The sequence below is a fragment of the Mesocricetus auratus genome, unplaced genomic scaffold, assembly GCF_017639785.1.
Source record: "Mesocricetus auratus isolate SY011 unplaced genomic scaffold, BCM_Maur_2.0 Super-Scaffold_15014, whole genome shotgun sequence".
In the NCBI taxonomy this organism is placed as follows: Eukaryota; Metazoa; Chordata; class Mammalia; order Rodentia; family Cricetidae; genus Mesocricetus; species Mesocricetus auratus.
The window spans coordinates 14,709,130-14,731,201 of record NW_024429186.1 but is presented as its reverse complement, the minus strand read 5'-3'; the positions used below and the strand labels follow the sequence as shown (position 1 = coordinate 14,731,201).

Here is a 22,072-nt window from a genome sequence, read left to right as displayed (position 1 = left end):
ATGAAGATGTTGCTATTTAGAAACCTGTAAAGGAAATGGTGTTATCATTATCAGCCTGAAGTAACAATGACGGAACAGGAGCCCATTAATCACCAATACAAAACAAACCTGGCAAGCAGAGTTGCCTGAACAAATGGTTACTTCAAAGAAGTGTAAGACAGCTCTCTCCCAGCCACTAGCCCAGGGCACACAGCCCTCCCAGCTGCCCCCTGGTGGCCTTTGGGACAAGACAAAGGAAGCTGCGGCTGCTAAAGAGATGAGTCTTAAGTTTCTGGCAAGACTTAAATTATTTACAGTACACTACAGCCTTCCCATATGATGATCTGTTGTCCAGTTTGCAAGGGGAAACAGTCCCAAGCTAGCCCTGTGTTGCGCAAGCTAGTGTGCTGCAGTGAATTCTTCTGGACAGAGCCTGGCGATCACAGGCCTGCAAAGTCACTTCAACAAATAGCTAAGGATACACTGTGACATGAGAGTAAAGAGCTGACAGAGCTCTGATTTTATTTTTAAGCGGAAACAACAAAATTTTATACCTTTGGAAAAGAAGGTAACAGAAATTACATCCCCCTAAAACGAACACTATTTCTGAGGTCAGACAGCCTACCAACACATGAAATATCGACTATACTGTAAATGTGCTCAGTTAACAGAAACGGAGGTGCTGCTTACTGAGCGCTTGCTTACCATTTCATCCTTTTCCCATTTCTCTGCGTTACTTTTGTCTTGATTGACCACATAACCAGGAGGAAGCCAATTCACAGGAGGATCAAATATGGACACTACCATGCGGCTGGGCAGCCCCTTCTTCTTGCCAAGGCGATACAGGTTACAGTTGCTGACCTTGGGTGAAAAAGAGTCACAAACACTTACCCATAAATGGCCATGGCTGGAAAGCACACATGCCAATGTCCTTTGTATTATGCAACCAGTCACCAAATATAAGGACCACACAGTTTTACTACCTATTTATAACAATGACTAAAAATTCCCAAGTACTGGATATCCTTTGGTGTCATCAAGTAAATATTCACTACAAAATGGAGTCACAAAAACCTAATGTATACAAATTCCTTTCCTTATACACGAATCAGAAAAAGTTCAATTTCAAAGTTGTAAAGCACAGATTGATAGTATGAAATGCAAGATGGCAAGTGCAAATGGGTGCAGAAGATGTCAAGATGCTGTGACTCAAGATGTCATGATATTCTTACCGAGTAAGGGGAAGAACATCGTGTTACATGAAAACTGTCACTGTATAAAACCATTTTATTTCTCTAGAATCTAAGCACCAATACAACTCCAATCCTAACATTCTCAAATACTGTTCTTTGGTTGTGGGTAGCATTTCAAGACACTGGAATAAAAGGTGTTACAGAACGTTTGTTGTACAAGTACATCACTGAGGCAGCTTTATTATCTTTTCTCTAGTCCACTTGCTTTTCCTAAGGGCTCTACCACATCCCTAACCTACTTAAAACATGACATTGCTATCTAGTTTTCACTTGGACACTGGGCTCTAATACCATCAATCTCATTTCCAGTTTCTAAAAACGCACTGGAATACTCCAGAAGCCCTTTCCATATAACTCAAGTACTACTTAGTCAGCATGTGGTACCCATGATCAGTACTGGCTAGGCAATCTGGTAGAAAGCAGGTAAAGGGACAGAGAAGAGTCCTTACAATGTGTACAGACTGACAGACAGCTCTGCCTGGGACTGCCACGTGCCGTGCCAAAGCATTTCCCAGCTGTCTATAATGGAGCCAATGTACATAAATGCTGGTTTCCTTTTCCATGCTATACAAGAGCATCCCAAGAGAAGAGGGAAATAAGAGCTCAGAGAGGGAAAATATTCCAAGTCAGAAATGCTTGGCAAAATGGAAAAGATACAACTAAGGACTTGATGTGAGGCAAAATTCAAGGTCGAGAGAACCAGCAGGTAGCAATGAGGAAGATCACAGTGAGAGCCAGCTTGATCCAGGACACAGTCTGTGCAATGAGCATGAGGCTTGTATTAAGAATGGCAAGCAAGAGCCTGGTCAGAATCTGTCTGGAAGAGTATTCTGAACACACCTTAACACCAGGCAGAGGAAATAATTATTTCTGCAAGAAACCAAGTCAAAAGGCTCTGGGTAGATGAATGCATTCTTCCAGTCCCTATACCATGAGGTCTAAATACCCAATCCTGCCTGATGCCTCACGCTGTCTTCCTCACAGCACTCACCACTGCTACTCTCCACTACTTGCAAGCTGTCATAATTGTCAGGGCATTGCATCGGTGGCCTGTCTTAAGCTCGCTGGGAAGTCAGCCAGCAGGTATGTGGTCTCTAGTCTCAGACATACTCCTAAATATCTGGGGCTAGTGAATAACCTCACACAAGCTAATGTCACTATCTGGACATCAGTTTCTTCATCTGCAAAATGGTGACACATCTCACTGCAACAGAACTGAAGAGATAAAGTGTTGTTTGTAAAATGTTCACAAGTCTGGTGTTGGAAGCTAGCTGCCACTGTGACAGGCAAGGAGGTCCATAGCTATAGTGTCAGCTCAATCCCAGCTCTGCTCCCTACCACAATGTTTTCAGGCAAGTTATCCCTCTCCTGCCTCATTGTCTTGCCTATCAAATGGGGATATAAAAACATACACCTCTCTAGGCTATTAGAAAACTTACATTAAAGAAATTAGTATTTTTCTCTATACCCTCACGTATATGTTCTATATAAAAGGAACTAGAGTAGAGTCTAGTAGAATAAGAAGTTTGTCGAACTAAAATGATTTTTCCTGAATTACCACTCCGCCAGTCCTCTCCGTTTAGCCATTTTTGTTCTGCTTTTGGCTTGGCTGTGCTCTGCAGCTCATACTACATCCTGTGCCACACCAATCTCTCTAACAACCAGCCTACTATGTAACATCTCCTTGCTCAAACTTCCTCTCAAGAATCCACAGCATGCACACCATGCACAACCTCCTCTGCCAAATTCTCTTCCCACAGCTGGGGCTCTTCTCATGTCCTCCCTCAGCTGTTTCCCAGCCCCCAATGTCACTGCCTTCTTTCTTTACTGAGTGCTACCACACTCTGCAGATGCAGCTTTGTTTTGTACTGTAAAGTGTTGATGGATGTTTCTGTCCCACCTGGTCCCGCAGCTGTTCACTACCGAATACACACAGAGGCTTATATTAATTATAAACTGTTTGGCCAATGGCTCAGGCTTCTTATTGGCTAGCTCTCTCTTAATTATTAATCCATTTCTATTAATCTATGAATCTATGCATCTCCATGTGGTCTTGGCTTACCAGAGAATGCTCAGTGTCCTACCTTCAAGGTAGCTAACATGGCAATTCATTCTCTCTCTCTCTCTCTCTCTCTCTCTCTCTCTCTCTCTCTCTCTCTCTCTCTCTCTCTCTCTCTGTCTCCTCATTCTCCACCTTCCTCTTCCCAATATTCTCCTAATCTGGTAGCCCCGCCTATACTTCCTGCATGGCTACATACTGCCTGTCCATTGGCTGAAACAGCTTTATTCATCAACCAATAAGAGAAACATTCACAGCATACAGAAGGACATCCCCATCAATAAGGTTTCCCATGAGCACCTTCTCTGACACACAAGTGACATTCCATCCTACTTAATGTCAGGTCATTAGCAGCTTTGTAAATTGTCAGAGTTCTGCTTTCTATTTTATGACCATTTAAATATTTTACCTTAATTACTCTTCTTCCTCACTAAGCTTATGAACTAAGCGGATAAAGTGCTTGCTCTGTAAGCATGAACCCCTGAGTTTAGATCCCTGGCACCAACATACAAACCAGCACAGTGACACTATCTATAAGCCCAGTGCGGGTCAGGGTAGGGGCAACCACACAAAACAGGCAGATCCCGAGGGTTTGCTGGCTAGTTTGGCTGAATAGTGAGTTCCCAGCTCTGTGAGAGATCTTGCCTCAAAAAACAGAGCTCACTGATAAGACACCCAAAGCAGACCTGCAGCCTGAACAGATGCACACACAGCTGAACATACTTGTGCGCTTATGCACACACATAAGCATGCACATATGTACACGTAGGAAAATAAAAAGAACTTACTCTTTCTCAGGACTGTGGAACAACAGTTCAGAACTATGGGGCACCACTGTCTACACTGGGTAAAGCCTGATGCTCTTCCCTTGCCTGGCTCCCTGAAATTGGGAAGAAGTGCAACTCTGGGAATGACTGCATCGGACTTGTATGCACACATCCGTTTACCAAATCACTCTCCTAACCAAAGGCAAAAGTCCCTGAACAGTAACAATGGCAGTTTCTACCCCTTCACCATCTAAGAGTTCCACCCATTTAAAGCACAGAGGTTTATTTAACCTAAACTTCTATCAATAGAGAAGGTTATCAGCCAACCCCACAGCCTGTTTGTACTGTTGGTACACAGCTGTCATGGCATCTATGGGCAATGCTCCATGGGCTTGGCTGGCCCAAATATACTGGAACACAGCTGCAATGACTGGTGGAGAAAGTTCCACAGGTAACCTGCCTCATTTTCAGGCACACTGAAGAAGCCTCCAGCTCAGAATAAAAACCGTGCCTTACCTTTTTGCTTCTCATATATGAAAGGCGGCCCTCGTGAGCATCAGGGTAAGTGCAAAAGAGATATGTGGTGATAGCATGCTTTAAAAAGGAGTCGCCAAGCATCTCAAGCCGCTCCAGGTTAAACCCATCGCTAGCATTTGACAGTGTCAGAGCCTGAAGAATCAGTCCAGGGTTGGGGCCAAGAGTCCTCGAGGAGTACCCAACAGAAGGGCGCTGCTCAGAATCCATCCTGTCCTTGAGTGCTTTCACAGCACTCATCACGGCAGGCATCGTAGACACCGCGGGGCTTCCATCTGAGGTAGATGTGTTAGCGTTTCCATCAAGGTATTTATTACTCAGTAGAGTACATTCATTGCTGGGCTTGGGCTGGTTCTCATAATGGTATAAATTCTGAATGGGATATGAGGTAGTTGGTTGCACAGGTATTTCCTGCTTGAAGTAATTCAGCTGATTTCCTTGGCAAAAGTCTCTGTTAACTAAATCATAACTGCCATTGGCAAGATTTTTGTTGAAAGAAAGACCATTGATTGCTGTAAGATCCGTTGAAACTTCAATTTGGAGCTTACCAGGTGACTCAGCAGGTAGCCTTCTGCAGTTCACAGACATTTGGTCATGGTTTTCTAAGGGGGTTCTAGTAGCACCTTGATGTGCAGCATTTTCAGGGACTATAATTGTGCTGTGCTTACAGTAATTATCATTTTCAGCCAACGAGGAGTTACAAGTTGAGATGAAAGACTTGCTATCAATAGATTTTTTCCACCCGAAGTCTAAGTTAGGGTATCTGTAAAGACATTTTTATAACTTTCTATCCATTCTTCAGAAGGGTAAGCTCAGAACAGCAGCATTTTGGCTTAAAAACTAACAAAGCAAGCAACTCTAAAAGTCCTCCTACTTTCGAAGAAAACCAATCCCAAGCTTAAAAGAACATAACTAGAGGTTCTGCACAAACTCAACTATAATACACAACAGTTTGCTCTTGGACTTCTGTTTATGCGTCCACAGCAGGGGGACTGAGAAGATCCAAGAAGGAGGTACCTGCAGGACCTGGAGTCACACACTTTCTGCTTAACCAAGTAAGCAGCTTCAAGCAACTTATAAACTGCACTTGGAAATGACTTCCTATTCAGGACAGGACACAGAACAGAATGAGTTAATAAAAGCTATGTTGTTTAAACTAGTGTTTCATACTGAACCAAACACTCAACTATTATAACGTGATTATTATCTTTAAGTTCTTTCAATCCCCAGAAGAACCATCTATATACCAATTTTAATTTGAACGATTAAGTCAAAAACTTCTTTGGTATATGGAACTTTACTAACAGGGAAAAAATATGATAAAGATAAGAACAAATGGATGAGGCTGGAGAGATGGCTCAATGGTTAAGAGCACTGACTGCTCTTCCAGAGGACCCGGGTTCAATTCCCAGCAACCACATGGCAGCTCACTACTGTGTGTAACTCCAAGATCTGATACCCTCACACAGACATAAATAAGAATAAATAAATTATTTAAAAAAGAACAGATGGAGGCTGCTTTCTAATATGCAACTCACACCACTAAAGAAGAAATGACTGTTCTGTCTTGGGAGCTTGCCTCTCTCTAACTAAACAAGAACAAAAAGCTCAGTGACCCAGTCTGCTACTTCAGGGACAAACAGTACAGTATGTTTTAAGTGTCCACTTTTTTTTTCCATCTTTTAATAACTGTAAGAAAAGGTTTTTGTTTTTGTTTTTTTTCCCGAGACAGGGTTTCTCTGTGGCTTTGGAGGCTGTCCTGAACTAGCTCTTGTAGACCAGGCTGGTCTCTAACTCACAGAGATCCACCTGCCTCTGCCCCCCGAGTGCTGGGACTAAAGGTATGTGCCACCACCACCTGATGAAAAATATAATTTTGATTTAATTTTATTTTGTTGCATATTAAATTTCTGGCCAGCAACACAGGCATACCTAAAATCCGCAGGAAGTGATCTGACTCCCACGCCAGCATCGCTGGCTGTCTGAGCTCTTAGCTCCTCTGCAGTCAAAAGGCAGTGAAGGCGATAAAGTATGCTGGGGAGACAAACTGCTTTTCTCCACAGTGATGCTGGGATTGGATGTATAGCACAGAGTTCCGGAACCAGTATCTAGAGTAAAGAAAAACACAGGCTGATTAATATAAAGCACACAGAAATAATAATCAAAAGATCAATTTCACTAAGATAATATATTAAAATCTAACTTTAAAAACGAATCTATTAGACCTAAACTAGATTTATGAGGGTGATTTCATGGATGCATCAATGGACCAATGTTAATAGCAAAACTCAATCCTTACCAATAAGGACATTCAAAATAAATTCAATACCCATGGTGACCTCCCAGAAATTCACAGGTCATTGTTATCAATATATTATTGAGACTTAAAAAAAATAGGTCATGTTTGAATAGATTGTATTTATGTACACACACACACTCACACATACACGTATATATACACATACACACACATACATACATACAACTAATGAAAAAAGATGAAAAAAGAGAGCATGAATTTGAAAGAGAGTTAGGAAGGGTACATAGAGTGTTGGGGGGAGGAAAGTGGTAAATGATGTAAGTATATTATAATCACAAGAATAAAAGAACCAATTAAAAACCATTAGGTCATGCTAGTATCAACTCATTACCTGTTTGTTCTGCAGACTTTCCCATTTGGCTTTCCTCTTTTCAGCACTGCTTAGAGGAAGTGCTTTCCCCTTCTGATTCAAATGCCGAGGTGTCAAAAGGTTAAGTCTGTAAAAATTTAAGAGCAGTTTTATCAAGCAGGCAAACAACAGTACACCCTCACAGTGGCTGGACTCCAGCTTTGGTATGCCTACAAGCCCAAGTTGCTCATTCAGCACAACCCTCTACTACCCAGGCACGTCTTTGTGCAAAGGATCTCTTGACTCCAAAGTCCATGGGTAGAGAGGCACTCTGACCCTAGAAAGCAGGCTGCCCCTCCTCCCGCCCCACACACACCTAAGTCACCTCTGCAGCTCTTACCTGGAAGATGTGTGGTCGACATCCAGCAGCGGCTGGTTGAGATTGGTCAGGTCAAGGTTGTACTTTGTTTTATAATATTCCGCAAAAGTTTCATACTCGGGGGAAGGAAATTTACTGAGTGGGGTAAGATCAGTATACACATCAGCTACATAAAATCGATGAGGCTGATCAAAATTGCGATATCTAAAAATAAAGAAAATCAAGTTGCCTTTTTGTGCAAATCAACGATTCTCAAAGCACAATTAGTTTAATATGAAAACATATGTCATCATTAAGAACTCAAATGGCTAGAGTACATTAATAAAATTTAAATAACATATATTTCAAGAGTTTGAGAATAAGAACTATATTTCTATTAAGTAAAAAAATTTTTCCACTTGTTCTCCTGAGTATCTTTCCTTTGACAACATGAAAAGCTAAATTCCTTCAAGTATCTGTTTTCATTAATACAATAAAAAGAGAAAGCTTAGCAACATCCTATAGAGGAAATTCTTTGCAAACTACTGTTAAACACAAGACATCAAAACCAGCATGCTAATTCTTTGCAAAGTATCCGCATTGACTTTATTTCCTAAAGACTTCCATTCCCTAAATTTTGCAAAGTAAGACAAGTGCTCTTGCCATCCTTGATAGGCTACTAACAATAATCTCCTTGGAAAGCTTGAGGCGCAAACATCGCTCCCAATGAACTTCTCTTGAAAGACTTTGGAACTAAAGGGGTAACATCTTTTTTTAAGTCTATCAATATTATTTACATGAGAAATAATACTTTTCACAAAGTAAAGCCTTTCACCTACAGCATTTTTTGAGTTCTTGTCTGAATGAAGTGAACTGGAGAGACATGTTCACCTCGCTAGCACTCTCTACGCGGCTGTCACGCCACACCCACAGTCATATGAACAAGCACACATTTTGCAGCAAGAACTGCCATTTTCCTTTCCACTGAAATACCTACCTTGGAATGATAACTGCATCTTGGTAATCTTCTAACTTAAAAACAAATGGTGTTTCTTTTGAATACTTAGTGCTGGGAATGCCTATTCGAGCTTCAGACTTCTCAATATCCTCCATGAATGTAAAGTCAATGTCCAAAGTGCTAGAGTCATTAACTTAAAGAAAAAGACACTTTAGCATGATAAATATAACACAGGTAAGATTCCTATGTAAGGTACACAAATGTGAGTCTCCAGCTGTCAGTAAAAAGTATTCATAGGATACACAATAAGCTAGTTACCAGCAAAACTCTCACCGTTCAGCTATAATAAATGAGCTCCTCCTTACCAACATTAAGAGGTAGAACACAGTATGCTGACTCAGCGCCTGTAGGTTTAAACTCTAGGGCAGGTTTTTCAAGCCGAAGAATGTGTGAGAATATATACTGGTGGAGTCTTGTAATCAGCTCGAGCATTTGTTGAGACAGTGTGAAGCCAGACTTCTTCAGCTCAATGGATATGGTGACCTCTCCAGAGCGTGTGTACACAGGAAAGTGAGGAATCTTAGCAAAGAGAAAAGCTCCTTTTAGTCCAGAGGCATTCTATTGCATTAGTTCATTTAATCTCTGGGTACCAAGTGGCACTTTCAACAGACATGGCTACCTGAGGTATGGGTTTGGCTGTCAGGATCCCAAAGCATCTTGTGGTGTCCTCAGGAGGGTAGAGTTTCCGTCGCCTGAAGTTGAGTTCATCAGGGAGAGGGGTAGTTAAGACCATCCCTATCACATACAGGTAGCAAGGCTGACCAGGCTTAGGGTAACTCTCCCTCAAGCACTCTGGGATCTAGAGTGGAAGAGAAGAATTAAGTATCAAGCTCTAGAACAGATAGCCTTTATTCTAGATGCTGGTAAGAGTGATTTCTGTTAGGATTTCAACAAAGCCCAGAGGGCACACTCAGTGATAAGATTTCTGGTATGTCAACACATGTCAGGTCTGGGTTTCACACTGGCCTGTTTACCTATGCTATAATATACTGCTCATTATACTTTTATGGACTATCAAAAGTATATAAAATGGTCTTTAAAAAATTAGATCGCCTGGAGGTAGTGGTGCATGCCTTTAATCCCAGCACTTGAGAGGCAGAGGCAGGCGAATCTCTGTGAGTTCAAGGCCAACCTGGAACGAGTTCCAGGACAGCCTCCAAAACAATACAGAGAAACCTTGTCTCAAAAAACCAAAAAAATAAAAAATAAAAACTAGATCATTTTATCTATTTCTTTTCACTGAAAAACACTTTTATTCCATGATTTTTCAAACTACTTACGTACTACAGAGTATTAGAAAAATACAGGTAGACCAGTTTTTAATACTATATATAACCCCATCATTCAAAGACAGTATTCAGATATACTTACTATATGATTTCTAAACTATTTTATTACAAGAACACTTTTTTTCCATCATACAAATCATGTCTTTAGTACCAATGGGACAAGAAAAATTATATTTTTCAGAACAGATAGAGTCACTTAACACAGACTGAGATGAGGTATGAGGTATATGAGCAAGAGGGGAGGGAGGGGAGAGAAGTGAGGGGGAGAATGGAAAGGGAGGAAAGGTTGGAAAGAGCAGGAATGTTTTGTCTCAGTTACTACAATGGGTCCATCTTTCACAAGTCAGTGTCGCCTTTTAAAATGTATTACCTTTATTTGAGAGAAAGAGAATGTATGTGTGTGATGACACATGTGCCACACACGCTTGTGGCAATCAGAGAACAGCCTATCAGAGCCAATTTTCTAGAGGCATTCGGGCTTGCTGAGCCAGGTCTATGGCTCTAGTACAATTTATAACAGCTCTCATTATGAGAGTGAATCATAATCAAATTAGCTCAGATTTTCTGAGCTTTCAATTTTAACAGACTCATAGATTAGGGTGCTACAGCGCTGAGATTCACTGGCATACTGCACTGGTAGTTCACAGTTACTCCTATTACGTACTGGCTAAGGGACAGTTCTAATTATCAAAGAAGACAAAATGGGTTGGTCCAGGAGGAGACAAACAGACACCATGGAGTCTCAGGAGAATCCCAAGTGGCATTTATTATAACAAATTTGTCCAACAGGAAAAGTGAATACAAAATGAAAAAAGCTATACACAAAAAATGGGTAACATTCAGGATTTGAAAAAAGTATGATTTTTAAATCTTGAGAATGCTTAATTGGGTACAGATATTTAAAGTAAACACTGAAAAAACAAAGTAAGAATCACATACTTAGGTGAAGATAAAACACAATGAAAGTTTGCTTTTGTTTGGGAACCTTATGAGCTAAAAATATTAGTATTTTAAAATCAACACTTGTGTCAAGCATAAGATATTGATATTTGAGCTCTGCTGGGGCATCACAGGTCAGGCAGACTCACAGTCTAGCCTGCTCCACTTTCTGAATGCACCTCCCATCACCTAAGAGCAGCCTTTTCAGCTACCCAGTTCACCATGTGACTCATGGTCTAAGCAGCAAGGGCTGATAGGCTAGAACCATTCCACTAAATAAGTAAGTCAAAGAACATCAGAGTAGAACTTAATAAATGACTCAAGCATTCTTTTGAAGGGAAAGACAAAACCAAACAACAAACCCAGCAACAGTTAAAGTAGAGGGAGGCTCTGGAGACACTATGCATCAGGGGAACCAACTGAGACACACAGTTGGGCTGAGACAAGGGTCTGAGCAAACACCCAAGTAGAGCAGTTTAGAATTTGAGGTAGCAGGAAATAAAGTCAGAAAGGCCGATTTGTATTCAGCTCTAACCAATACTAACTGCTTTGGGGTAGCACTGCCTTCGCTTTGTGGACCCTGGTCTTCCTGGAACACTGGTTTCCTCTTCATCATGTAAGTCAAGCTCTTCTTCATATTTAACAGTCTCTTTCCCAACTGGCATCAAATGTTCATCCAGTTCACCTAAGACATTTAAAAGAGCTTATGTCAGCAACCCAAAAAGTAAATAACCTAAGACAGCACTATACTGAGGAAGCAAGTGAAAGAGTGATAGCAACTGAAGGCCCTTTGCCTTTAAAAAGGTAAGATATGGCTCAGCAGTTAAGAGCAGAGCACCCAGGTTCAGTTCCCAGCACCCACATGGTAGCTTACAATCATATGTATTTACAGTTCCAGGATCTGATTCCTTCTTCTGTCCTCCACAGACACCAGGTACATACATGGTGCAAACACACTAAGGCAAATGCAAAGCATGCATACATATAAAATAAATCTTAAAAACAATGTAAAGTGACACTGTAGAGGATCTATCTTTGACACTTGTACATTCAGCATGGGCAAGCTTGCAAGGCCAGCCCCCACACATCCCTTTTAAACAAACACAAGCTTTATTTTCTTCACCAATACAGACTAACCTGAGAGTCTAACAAACCATGTGGATGGTTCAGGATCCAATAGTTAGAGCATTCTTATGTATTTAAAAAGGGTCGATAACAGAAGCAAAAAGCGGCAGCTGTTTTTAGTGAAGAGCAAAAAGTCAAGAGCCCTGCCCAGCACTGTAGGGTTTCTGAGTTGTTCAATACTAAACCAACTAAAGATAGCAAAAGCAGCAACAAGGCCACACCCTGACAAGCTCCAGAAACCTGTAGAGGCCGCCATGTGCTTTTGTTGTATAATTGTCATTTTTTTCACTTACATTATGTTTTCAAACATGCTACATACCAATTTTGTGCAGTTTTTCACAGCAAATGAGAGCTACCACTCTTTCAGCCAACCGTACACAGCCCATTGGTGGACCCTGAAAGAAACAACAAAATACTTCTAGATAAAGTTTACCAAGCCACTGAGCAGCCTTGGAACCTCTGCCCTGGAAATGGTGATGTCCAACTTGCCAGAACCAAGTATTTTAGTTTGAAAATACCAACAAATTTTTAAAAATTCTAGTTAGTTTTTTTGTTTGTTTCCCTAGATTTTGGTGGTGCTGGGGACAGGGGAGGAATCTAGGGTTATCGCACATATGAGGCAAGGGCTCCACCACCAAGCTATATCCCAATCCTGAAATACCCATCTTTTAAAACCAGGACCAGTAAAAAAATGAATTTATAACTAAGATGTTACAATTTCAAGTAAATGTGCATTTTAATAAAAAATTTAGAGTATTATTTTCATTAATCAACAAATACAAAACAAAAAGGTAAAAACAAATTAGAATCTAACTATGGTATATTACTTTGGAACAACTTTTCTGTGGACCTGAAATTACTCATTTGGAACATCTGCAAATTAGTATTGGAATCAAGGAAAGGGCAATAGTTTATAAAAGGCAAATCTCAGCCAGAGCAGCTGAACTACATTTAATGAATTCTGTGTCACTGCATACAAAGTCACAGTAACTGATATCTCAAAAAGATTCAAATTATTAAGAGCCCAAAGGGAACTTGCAGGGGTCATCTGGTCAAGTTCTAAGAATTTGCAGAGTGTGATCTATAAAAACCTGAACATAGTGCTGACTATGCGACTTACAAATGATTTTTCAGAGTATAACTTGGATGTCTAAAGAAGATAGACAAGCGCTAAAGGCGTACTTCAATGCAAGTCATGTCTTTTTCTTAACTTACAACAATGGAGGCTCGAAGAGGTGAGTTAATCGGAAGATAAAGAGTTGAATAAAATGTACCATCAGGCAACTCTTGTGTTCTACATTTGGGAGCTAGATGAGTAAACGGATCACTTGGTAATCGAGCACAATATCTGTGAAGAAAAGAATTCTGAAATTGAGTCTACAAATGAGAAATGGACAGAAAACTGTCTCAACATTCAAAACATCTGTTAGGCTGCCATTCACATAAGGAATGTTCTTTGTTGCTCCTTGACCTTCAATAGGACAGATCTGGGCACTGGAAATGAATGTGTGTAATTAGGAATCTACATTAGTTAAGCTTATTTTAGTTAAAACTGAAGCTTGCATTTAAAGGTCAGCCTGCACCTAGTGATTTTGCACAATACAGAGTAGTGCTCTGAATTAGCAACAAGAGTGCATTACCAGTCTTGGCTTCTTAATCATCTTACACTTGCCAGGAGCCATGGCATGTGTGAGGAAGGTAGCAGGACAGCAGGACAGCCTAGGGTGAAACCAGGAAACAGAAGCTCCATCAATGGTAGCACAAAATGGTGGCAGAGCATGAAGAAGGTCCAGAGAAAACTGATCCAAGGAAGAAAAGTGTTGGGAGGGCAAGCAAAGTCACAGGGGAATACCTGTGCAGTTGGAGCGCTCTGAAGACAAGAGAGGCAGCGGACAGGAAGGCTGAGCACACCTGAGTATAGTGGATCAGACTTTTCACCACAGAAAGAGGGAAGTGCAAAGAAAAAAAAGAAATCTAGAATGAACCTAGAGCCACCTAGAATAAAATGGGGGCAGCAGAAGCAAGGAATGAGTCATAGGAATGTGTGCACACACATAAGTAAGCAGATGCCTGGCTTGGCTTACAAAGAGGCCTGGCAATAGGACACCCCAGCGCCTGCTGAAGGTTCAGCTCTTTCCCATTAAGTCCATTTGCCAGCACCGTTATCATTCACTCTCCATTAACAAGAAACAGGACCTCACAGAAAACAGCAACAATTAAAACACAGGCAAAGAATGTATTCCACTTTAAATTTTTGCATTGTGCAGTGCTGAATTTTCCACTAACAATTAAGTGTAATTATAATTTACTTCTTCCTGAGCTGCTAGCATTGCTAAAAATTAAGAAAAAAATAGTTACAGACCTAGTTTATATACCAGGATAAATCTCATTTAAGGGCAAAACAAAGGAGCAAATGTAAGATTTAATTTACATTTTTATTTGAAAACCATTTTAGACTTTAAAATGCTGTCAGGGTACTAGGGAATTTTCATCTGACCTTCACCCAGAAAAACCTTTCAAGTTTCTAGTCAAAGCATGCAGCCCAGGAGCAGAGGTCGCACCAGGCTGTCACATCCGCCTATCTTTGATCTTTCCTTGGTCTTAGTGACCTTGCTTTGCAACTCTTGAAAGCTGTGGGCCTATCCTTTGGAGCCCACCTCTCAATTTGAGTTTCCATGAGATTTTTCTCAAGATTAAACCTAGCTTATACATTTTTGACTAGTATGTTCTGAAGTGAAACTGTGTCCAAGCTGCTTCATTGTTGTCACTGTATCTTTATTCTTCTTGGTGGTGGCACTGAGTACAGTCTGCCAGTGTCCTGCTGTAAAGCTGCCATTTATTCACCAGTAGAGACAGACCACATGATACCTCCAACACTGACATATGATCTACTCCCTTACCTGTTAATATGTCCAATGGCAGTGTTGATTGTGACCCGTGGACCCCCATCATCAGGCCTCAATACATATGGTGGGAAAACATCATCATCATCTACAACGGCATCAACGTCAGCCTCAGCACCATCCACTGATTTGGAACACTTGTTTCTTAAAATCTGAGCATTCATAAACAAGATGTAGGGTAAGAACAAGTATCTTCTTTCCTACATGTTAGCTTTCTGCCTCTGTATTTATAGAGAAAACTCTACCTGGGCATGGTGATGCTTGCCTATAACCCCAGCATTCAGGAGGCTGAAGCACAATGACCATGGGTCCTAGACCAGCCCAGGCTACACAACACCACCCTGTTCTAAACAAAAATAATATTTTGATATATACTGCGTGACACAACCAACTCTCCCAATACACTTCAAAAATTCCAAAGCCGTTGCTGCAGCAAAGCTCTCCACAGAATCCTCCCAGCTCCATCCATATGGAAGCACACTGTACAAGGATTATCTGGTACTGTTCATGCACACACAAAGGACACTGTCAGTCTCACGCTGTTGGTAAACTACTGTCTCATCATTCTCTTGCCACAGTGCCCTCCTCAGACACCCCTCTTAAACGATCCACAGGACTTTCGCACTGCTATGTTGCCAGGGCATTCTTTGTCTCTGTAATCATCTCAACTTCCTTACATGTACACACCACTGAGACTGCCCTCTGAAGAACAACCTTTTTCTCTTTTCATACACGCAAATAAAAAGGAAGACAAATGAACTTTCTCATCGCACCTTTTCTATAGCTTTGTAGGTCTTAAGGTCTTCTTCAAAGCTTTGTATCTTGTCTGTATCGGCCAACATCACATAATTAGAGATCGGGGCTCGGGCTCGTCCTTTGGACTGAACATATGATCGATACTCCGTGGGCAAATCAAAACGAACCACCAAATTGCACTTGGGAATATCCACACCCTCTTCTACAACACTTGTTGCAATGAGCAGGTTAGTCTCGTGTGCTCGAAATTTCCTAAGTACCTGAAAAAAAAAATTCACCAAGAGGAAGCAATTCTAAGAAATTTCCCAAAGAAAACATTACAAAATCATTAACAGTGGTCATTTCTGGCATATTCCCTAGGAACACTACATCTCTAAGGTAATGTAGGGACAATAACAGTGTTGCAGAAACAAGACCACAGTCACATGTCCACGGGCCTTTACTGAATGACAGGACTTTTCACTGAATGCCTTTAGACTTCAGGCTTCTCTTTACTACCCACAAATATATCTAATCAAAGAAGTGTTGCAGTGAACCCCTTCCTGGGGATCTGCTGCTAGTCTGTCCTGCCACAGTGGCCCCCATTGTCTGTGAGACTGAGTCAGAGCTCCCAACACTAAACTTTCCAAATGCACTTGGACTTAAAGTCACAAGTAGAGCTTTGCTTATTTCCTAGCACCTGAGAAATTGGTAATCTAAAGAAAACAAAATTGATTAAAACAAAGGGCAAGTGTTTTCACACAAAATTTAAGATCACATTACCCTCTGTGATGGCTGATCCTAATTACGCAACTTAATAAGATTCAGATCAGATCACTTAGGAGGCAAACCTCCAGACCACTTTGTAAAAATGTCCAGAGGCTTGAGTTCAAGCAAGGTAAAAAGATCCACCTTAGTTGTAGGCAGAGCAGCAGTGCTCCATGTGTTGGGTCCAGGTCTCAGCAAAAAGAAGACAGCAAGCTAAGCACAGGTACTCATCTATATGCTTCTTTACTACAGCTGCAACATGACCAGCTGCCTCAAACTCCTGCTAGCATACCCTCCCTTCCACACCAGAGGACACTCTCAAATCAGGAAGCAAAATAAACCACTCCTTCCGTAAGTCGCTTCTGGGGGGACTTTGTCAGTTATAAAAAAAGTAACTGATATTTCCCAACACAGCTAAGTTAAATAGCACATGCTGTTCTTTAGACAGAGACATCAGACTGGCTCTTGAAATTCCCAGACCTGGAATCTGCTCAAAATGCTAAGATCACATTCCGGTAACATATGATTCTGCTAATTTTAAGTTAAGTAGAAAACAAACAAATGGATCTTGCCTGCCATAACACTTAGATTTTAGCATCTTTATATGCAGTTTCCTATATGAGATCTTTAAAAGCATGAACAATTTTAAGCTACATTTGCAAAATACAGTGGTCTAGGATACATCAAAAAAGGCAGGCCTTCAAAGGGAAGCATAAAAGACACCCTGAGAAGACTACAGCTTCTTGCTCTGCAGGTCTGTGGAAGCTACAGTAATCATGGTCTCCAGGCTTCATTCTCCAATGAGGTGTGGATATCATATAGTAATTCCGTAAAGGAAAATGGACTGCTTAATGACAATTAAGAAAAATTAATTCCCCAGAAGCTACTCTAATTCTGAGCATATCAATAACTCTTAGTCACTTTATGAGAACAGAAGATTTCTTCATAAACAAATAATGTATTATATTATTACAAAGAAAGGAGAGAGGAAGGGAGGGGGTTAGGAAGGGAGAAAATGAAGTAATTGCTGGGGAACTATGAAGAAGAGAGTTTTCATGGTCCAGGTTTCTCAGTGTATTAAGAACTATTGTTGTCATTGTTACCTCCTCCTGTTTTCTGAACTCCGCTTCCATCTGTTTGCTGCGAGGCTGGCTCTTGCCAATGCCGTGTCCAGTTATAAAGTTGCTGCTTATATAAGCCAGCTCTGGGTCCTGCTTGCCAGCTTCCTTTATCAACCTAAGGATGTGAGACACACATGGAGCTAAATACTTCCAAGTAAAACCCATTTTAACTTTTGGATTTTCCTGCTTTTAGTGTGCACATGCACAATGCTTGTTTGTTTGTCTGTGCACATGTGCACAGTGCCCACAGAGGCCAGAAGAGGGCAGAAGAATTCCTGGAACTGGTGTCACAGACTGTTGCTAGCTACCTGATACAGCAACCTAACACTGGTCCTCTGGAAAACATCCCTAACAAATAGTTGCTCTAGCTTCACTTCTGTTGCTATGATGAAACACTCTGACTAAAAGCAATGTTGGGGAGGAATGGGGTTATTTCAGCTTACAATTCCAGATCACAGTTCATAATTGAGGGAAGCTGAATCAGGAACTCAAGGGTAGTCCAACTTGCTATTCCACACAGCATGATTACCTCTGGTCAAGGAATGTATTCTACAACCAAAAGGTACAGCAGGAACAACAGAGGATGATGTTTACAGGAAAGCTGACAAGCCAGCTTATACTCAGCAGGAGGGTACTACCCACGGTGCATTGGGTCTTCCTACATCAATTAACAATCAAGGCAATCCTTCCCATTCCCCATACCATTTGACCTGGACAATTTCTTAATTGAGAGTCTCTTCTCAGACGACTCTAAGCTGTGTCAAGTCGGCAGTTAAAGCTTGGTAATCTCTTCCTACCAAGTTTCAAGAAAAAACAGTGCCATCTGTAGGCTGGGTATTTGCAATGACAAATACAAGGCTGGCTTACACTGACAAGTGAAAGGGTTACTTTACTTCCAATCTCCAATTTAGTGATGGTGACTTAACAAAATGGTGTCCCTGGATGGGACCAAGCTAGTGAAAGAAGCACAGCCCCAGACTAGTAGAGATGACAGACACCTACAAACCTCTCCTCTTTGGGGGTACTTGCGAGCAATGAGTGCTGAGTATAACCTCGCATGCTCCTCCACAGGCATGACAGTGGCCCACCCTTGCTCATCTTACAACAGCAGGGTGACTAAGAGCAGAGTTCTTGGGAAAGAAGGACCACTCAAATCCTTTTGCCCCCCAGGCCATGAGTCACAGAGTTCATGCTGTAGAGTCCTGGGCTTTTCCACAGCAATGCTAAAGACTTCCCACTACATTGTTAGGAAGGAGCCCCATCTATGGCCCCTTTCCCACCTGCTCCTTGGCATGAACCTATAGTGCCACAAACCCAAAGGGGCCTTCTTACTAAAACATGGAAAAGAGCTACAAGACAGATCACATTACATAGAACGAAGTTAACAGCCAGTGCTGCCATTACAGCTATTTGGAAATACCCACATTCAAAGACTCAGCACAGGATAAACGGTTCCACACCTGACCTAAGTGACTCCACATGGTCCCTCTGAAATCATGCTATATAGTATAAATTCCTAATGGAAAGTTGCATTTTAAAGTCAAACCATTCTTATTTAATGTATACATGAAGCAGGCTAATATCAAAGGGCTGGCAAAACGGAGTGGCCATGTAGAGTATTTGTGCCCCCGGTCAGCAGAACCTTTCCTGGCCAGAGTGTTCTGGGGTTCAATGACTTTAAACACTTAGAATCAGAAGCTTCCTGATCAACCGTTCCAAGATCTGTGTCATTATTGTGATGAGCACCTGATGTCAGCAACAAAGAACAGAATCACAGGAAAACAAACAGCATGCCCCAAAGCCCCAAATCTGAAAGAAATTACCTTAGAAATAGCATGTCCTGTTAGTTTTAGTTTACTTAAATAAGCATTAATTTGAATGTAATGGGAGGTCTTAAAATGCACTTCAAGTTACTCCTAATTAAGAATGTGCTTTGCCCAAATTATCAAGCTGGCAGGCTTCAATTAGCTGAGAAATAGAATACTAACAGGAATTTATTTCTCTTTAATGATGCTGACATTGAATTGCAAAGCTGAAGAAACATGGACATTAATAAAAATTCCTTGCAAGCAATAATGAAATGTTACATATGTGTGCTGTTAACACTAAGCAGAAAATGATTGCTCAACTAGACTAATGTAGAGAATGCCTAACCATGACCCAAGCCTAAGCCACGAGCTTCAAGGAAAATAAAAGAAGTGTCTCCTGTCCTCAGCAAGTCGCTAAGTGATTAGCACAAATTTCTTGAAGAGTTCTTGGCCGATGATGGAACAGGTGAGAAGGCCCTGTTCTTGTAGATATTGAAAGGGAGTTGATAGCTACGGGCTGAGCTCCATGGTTCTCCCCAGATCCATATGAGAGTAAACAGGCAGGTTTGTCAAAGACCTCCCCAACTCACCAAAGACCTGTATTCTTGTAAAGTTCCATAAAAATAAACTACTAAGAAAATGAAACTTAAAAGCACTAAAATTCAGTTGTATTACATTCAGGAAGCATAAAACTCTTGTCAAGTTGCTTCTCAGAGTGTCCATACATGTACTTTTCACCTCTCTTCTCAACTCAGGCAGAGGGAGGGCCATGCCATGTGCCACATAGTGCCTCTCCAGGTAGATAGGATGGCATGACCAAACACAGATATACATGAAACTAGATTATGAAAACTGGTTTTGATCATACATGCTACACAATGCAGACACAACAGAATGAACATGCTTACACACAAACATCTAAAATGTCTACCATGTACCTGAAGTACATTACAACACTTTCTACTAGTGTCCCTTAACCCTTATGCTATCTTGTCAATGCAAGCAAACCAAACATAACTCCTGTATGAATCTGCCCAGCTCCAATCCTGACCCCCAGTAGTCATAGGACAGTTCACTGCTTCTGTGTACACAGATATCTACTAACAGCAAGAAGGAGGAGTATTTAGTATTTTATAGATGCAGATGTGTAGGCTTTAAAATTAGGTAAATTTACAAAATATGTGCCTATAAAATGGGTATAAAGAGGAGAGGAAGTCCTTTGCAAAACTGGCTGATTATGGCTATGGCAAGAGAAAATACAAGAGCCTTGTAAATATATATAACAACACATTATAATATATATTATGCATATAAAACAACACATTAAAGTAATCTGCAAAGCCCTATTACGGTAAGAGCAAGTGAGGAAGTGCTCAAAATACAAAGGAATGAAGGTGTGTAAAAGGAGCAAACAAGCCACCACAAACAGCTCCTAGTGGCCCAGGTTAGAACACCTGGGCAGCTGAATTAACAGCATACTACTGGGTTATGATCTGAAATTTAGACATGGGGTCACACTGATCCAATAAATCCAAACAGAAAGATAGTAAACAGGATAAAGAAGTCAAGGGCAATTCCAAACAACAGGCATATGTACACTGCCTCCCCAGGAAGTGGAGGTTAACTACTCCCTCCTTCTGTAGATAGTCTAGATGTGGAAACTTGCTTCCAAAGCATAAAATAAGAGAAACCTTCACAGAAGGAAGGCTGGCAGATAGTAAAAGGACGCTTAACATCATCAGTGACAGTTTTTGTTTGCCAGTCCCTAATCTGGTATGACCAGAAAGGAGTGCTACCTCTAGAGTTTTTTTTTTTTTAAATCCCTGTCCCTAGCTTAACCCCAAGACTACCATCAACCAGCCCAAATGGAGCAGCAGCATATAAAATACCTGACCCATATTCCTAACCCTCAAGACCACCAAAAACAAGGAAAGACCAGAGAAGACTGAGATGCCAGCAAAATGCTATAGGGTCCCTGGGGGAACAGGAATGCTGAGATAGTGGCACACACCTACATCAAACTAGTTAGGAGGAAGAGTCAAGGTCATCCTCAGCTACATAGTGAGCTTGAAACCAGCCTGGACTAAATGAGCTCCTGCCCCCCTGCCAAACAAAGCAAAAGAGGCAAGTATGTAACCCAGCAAATGGCTACGACAGAAGGAGCACTAGTGTGAGGAAAAGTCTTGACTACATCTCAAAGTGAAACCACTTGGAGGACAGGAATGGAAAAGTGGCAAAACAGAAACCCAGGGTTCAGTGCCTAGTCTGCACTAATGTTGATTCCCTGGTTGAGACACAGGCCTTAGTCATGGGGAAACTGGTGAGACAACACAGGACTCTATCCAACTGACCGGTAAATCTAAAATTAGTTTAGAAGAAAAAGTACTAGGGAGGGAGAAGTTGGAGATAGACAGGATGTAAACTCCGGTCTGTCCAGCGGCAGTACCAGACAACCCTAGTAAAGCAGAGTTAGAAGAAACTGCACTTAGCGCCTGGGCACCACCTTCTGATACCTGTGTTCCAGACAGGGTGCAAACATCTACCTTCCCCACATGGAGTGAGTGCTGTGAACACTGCTGTGAGGGTACACAAGAGGGAACTGCAAGCATGTGAATGAGCTGTGCTTGCAGCACGCACAGCGGCTGGTCAGCGGATGAACAGCCCGTGTGTTAAGAGCTTCTACTCTGCTGTATAGGAGGCGTTTCCTCCTATAAACAGAGGGGAGGAAAGACTCCAGATTGCACAAGTTTTTCTAAGCTTAGCTTATTAGAACAAAACATCTACTGTACCTTTAATTAGATGCCACG

General features: G+C 41.3%; 1 protein-coding gene across 5 annotated transcripts in view; it reads right to left on the bottom strand.

Moving 5' to 3' along the window:
• Dicer1 (dicer 1, ribonuclease III) overlaps positions 1-22,072 on the bottom strand; it is a 66,321-nt gene that overhangs the window by 11,912 nt on the left and 32,337 nt on the right. For all 5 annotated transcript variants that reach the window (XM_013112161.3, XM_013112163.3, XM_040742561.1 and 2 more), the window contains 14 exons: positions 17,440-17,572; positions 15,607-15,849; positions 14,831-14,985; positions 13,146-13,278; positions 12,250-12,325; positions 11,351-11,490; positions 9,197-9,376; positions 8,883-9,096; positions 8,557-8,710; positions 7,602-7,784; positions 7,244-7,349; positions 6,525-6,700; positions 4,575-5,355; positions 685-840 (listed from right to left, as the gene is read on the bottom strand). In XM_013112161.3, coding sequence (XP_012967615.1) covers positions 685-840; positions 4,575-5,355; positions 6,525-6,700; positions 7,244-7,349; positions 7,602-7,784; positions 8,557-8,710; positions 8,883-9,096; positions 9,197-9,376; positions 11,351-11,490; positions 12,250-12,325; positions 13,146-13,278; positions 14,831-14,985; positions 15,607-15,849; positions 17,440-17,572 — 2,830 coding nt within the window. The remainder of the gene's footprint in view (positions 1-684; positions 841-4,574; positions 5,356-6,524; positions 6,701-7,243; positions 7,350-7,601; positions 7,785-8,556; positions 8,711-8,882; positions 9,097-9,196; positions 9,377-11,350; positions 11,491-12,249; positions 12,326-13,145; positions 13,279-14,830; positions 14,986-15,606; positions 15,850-17,439; positions 17,573-22,072) is intronic.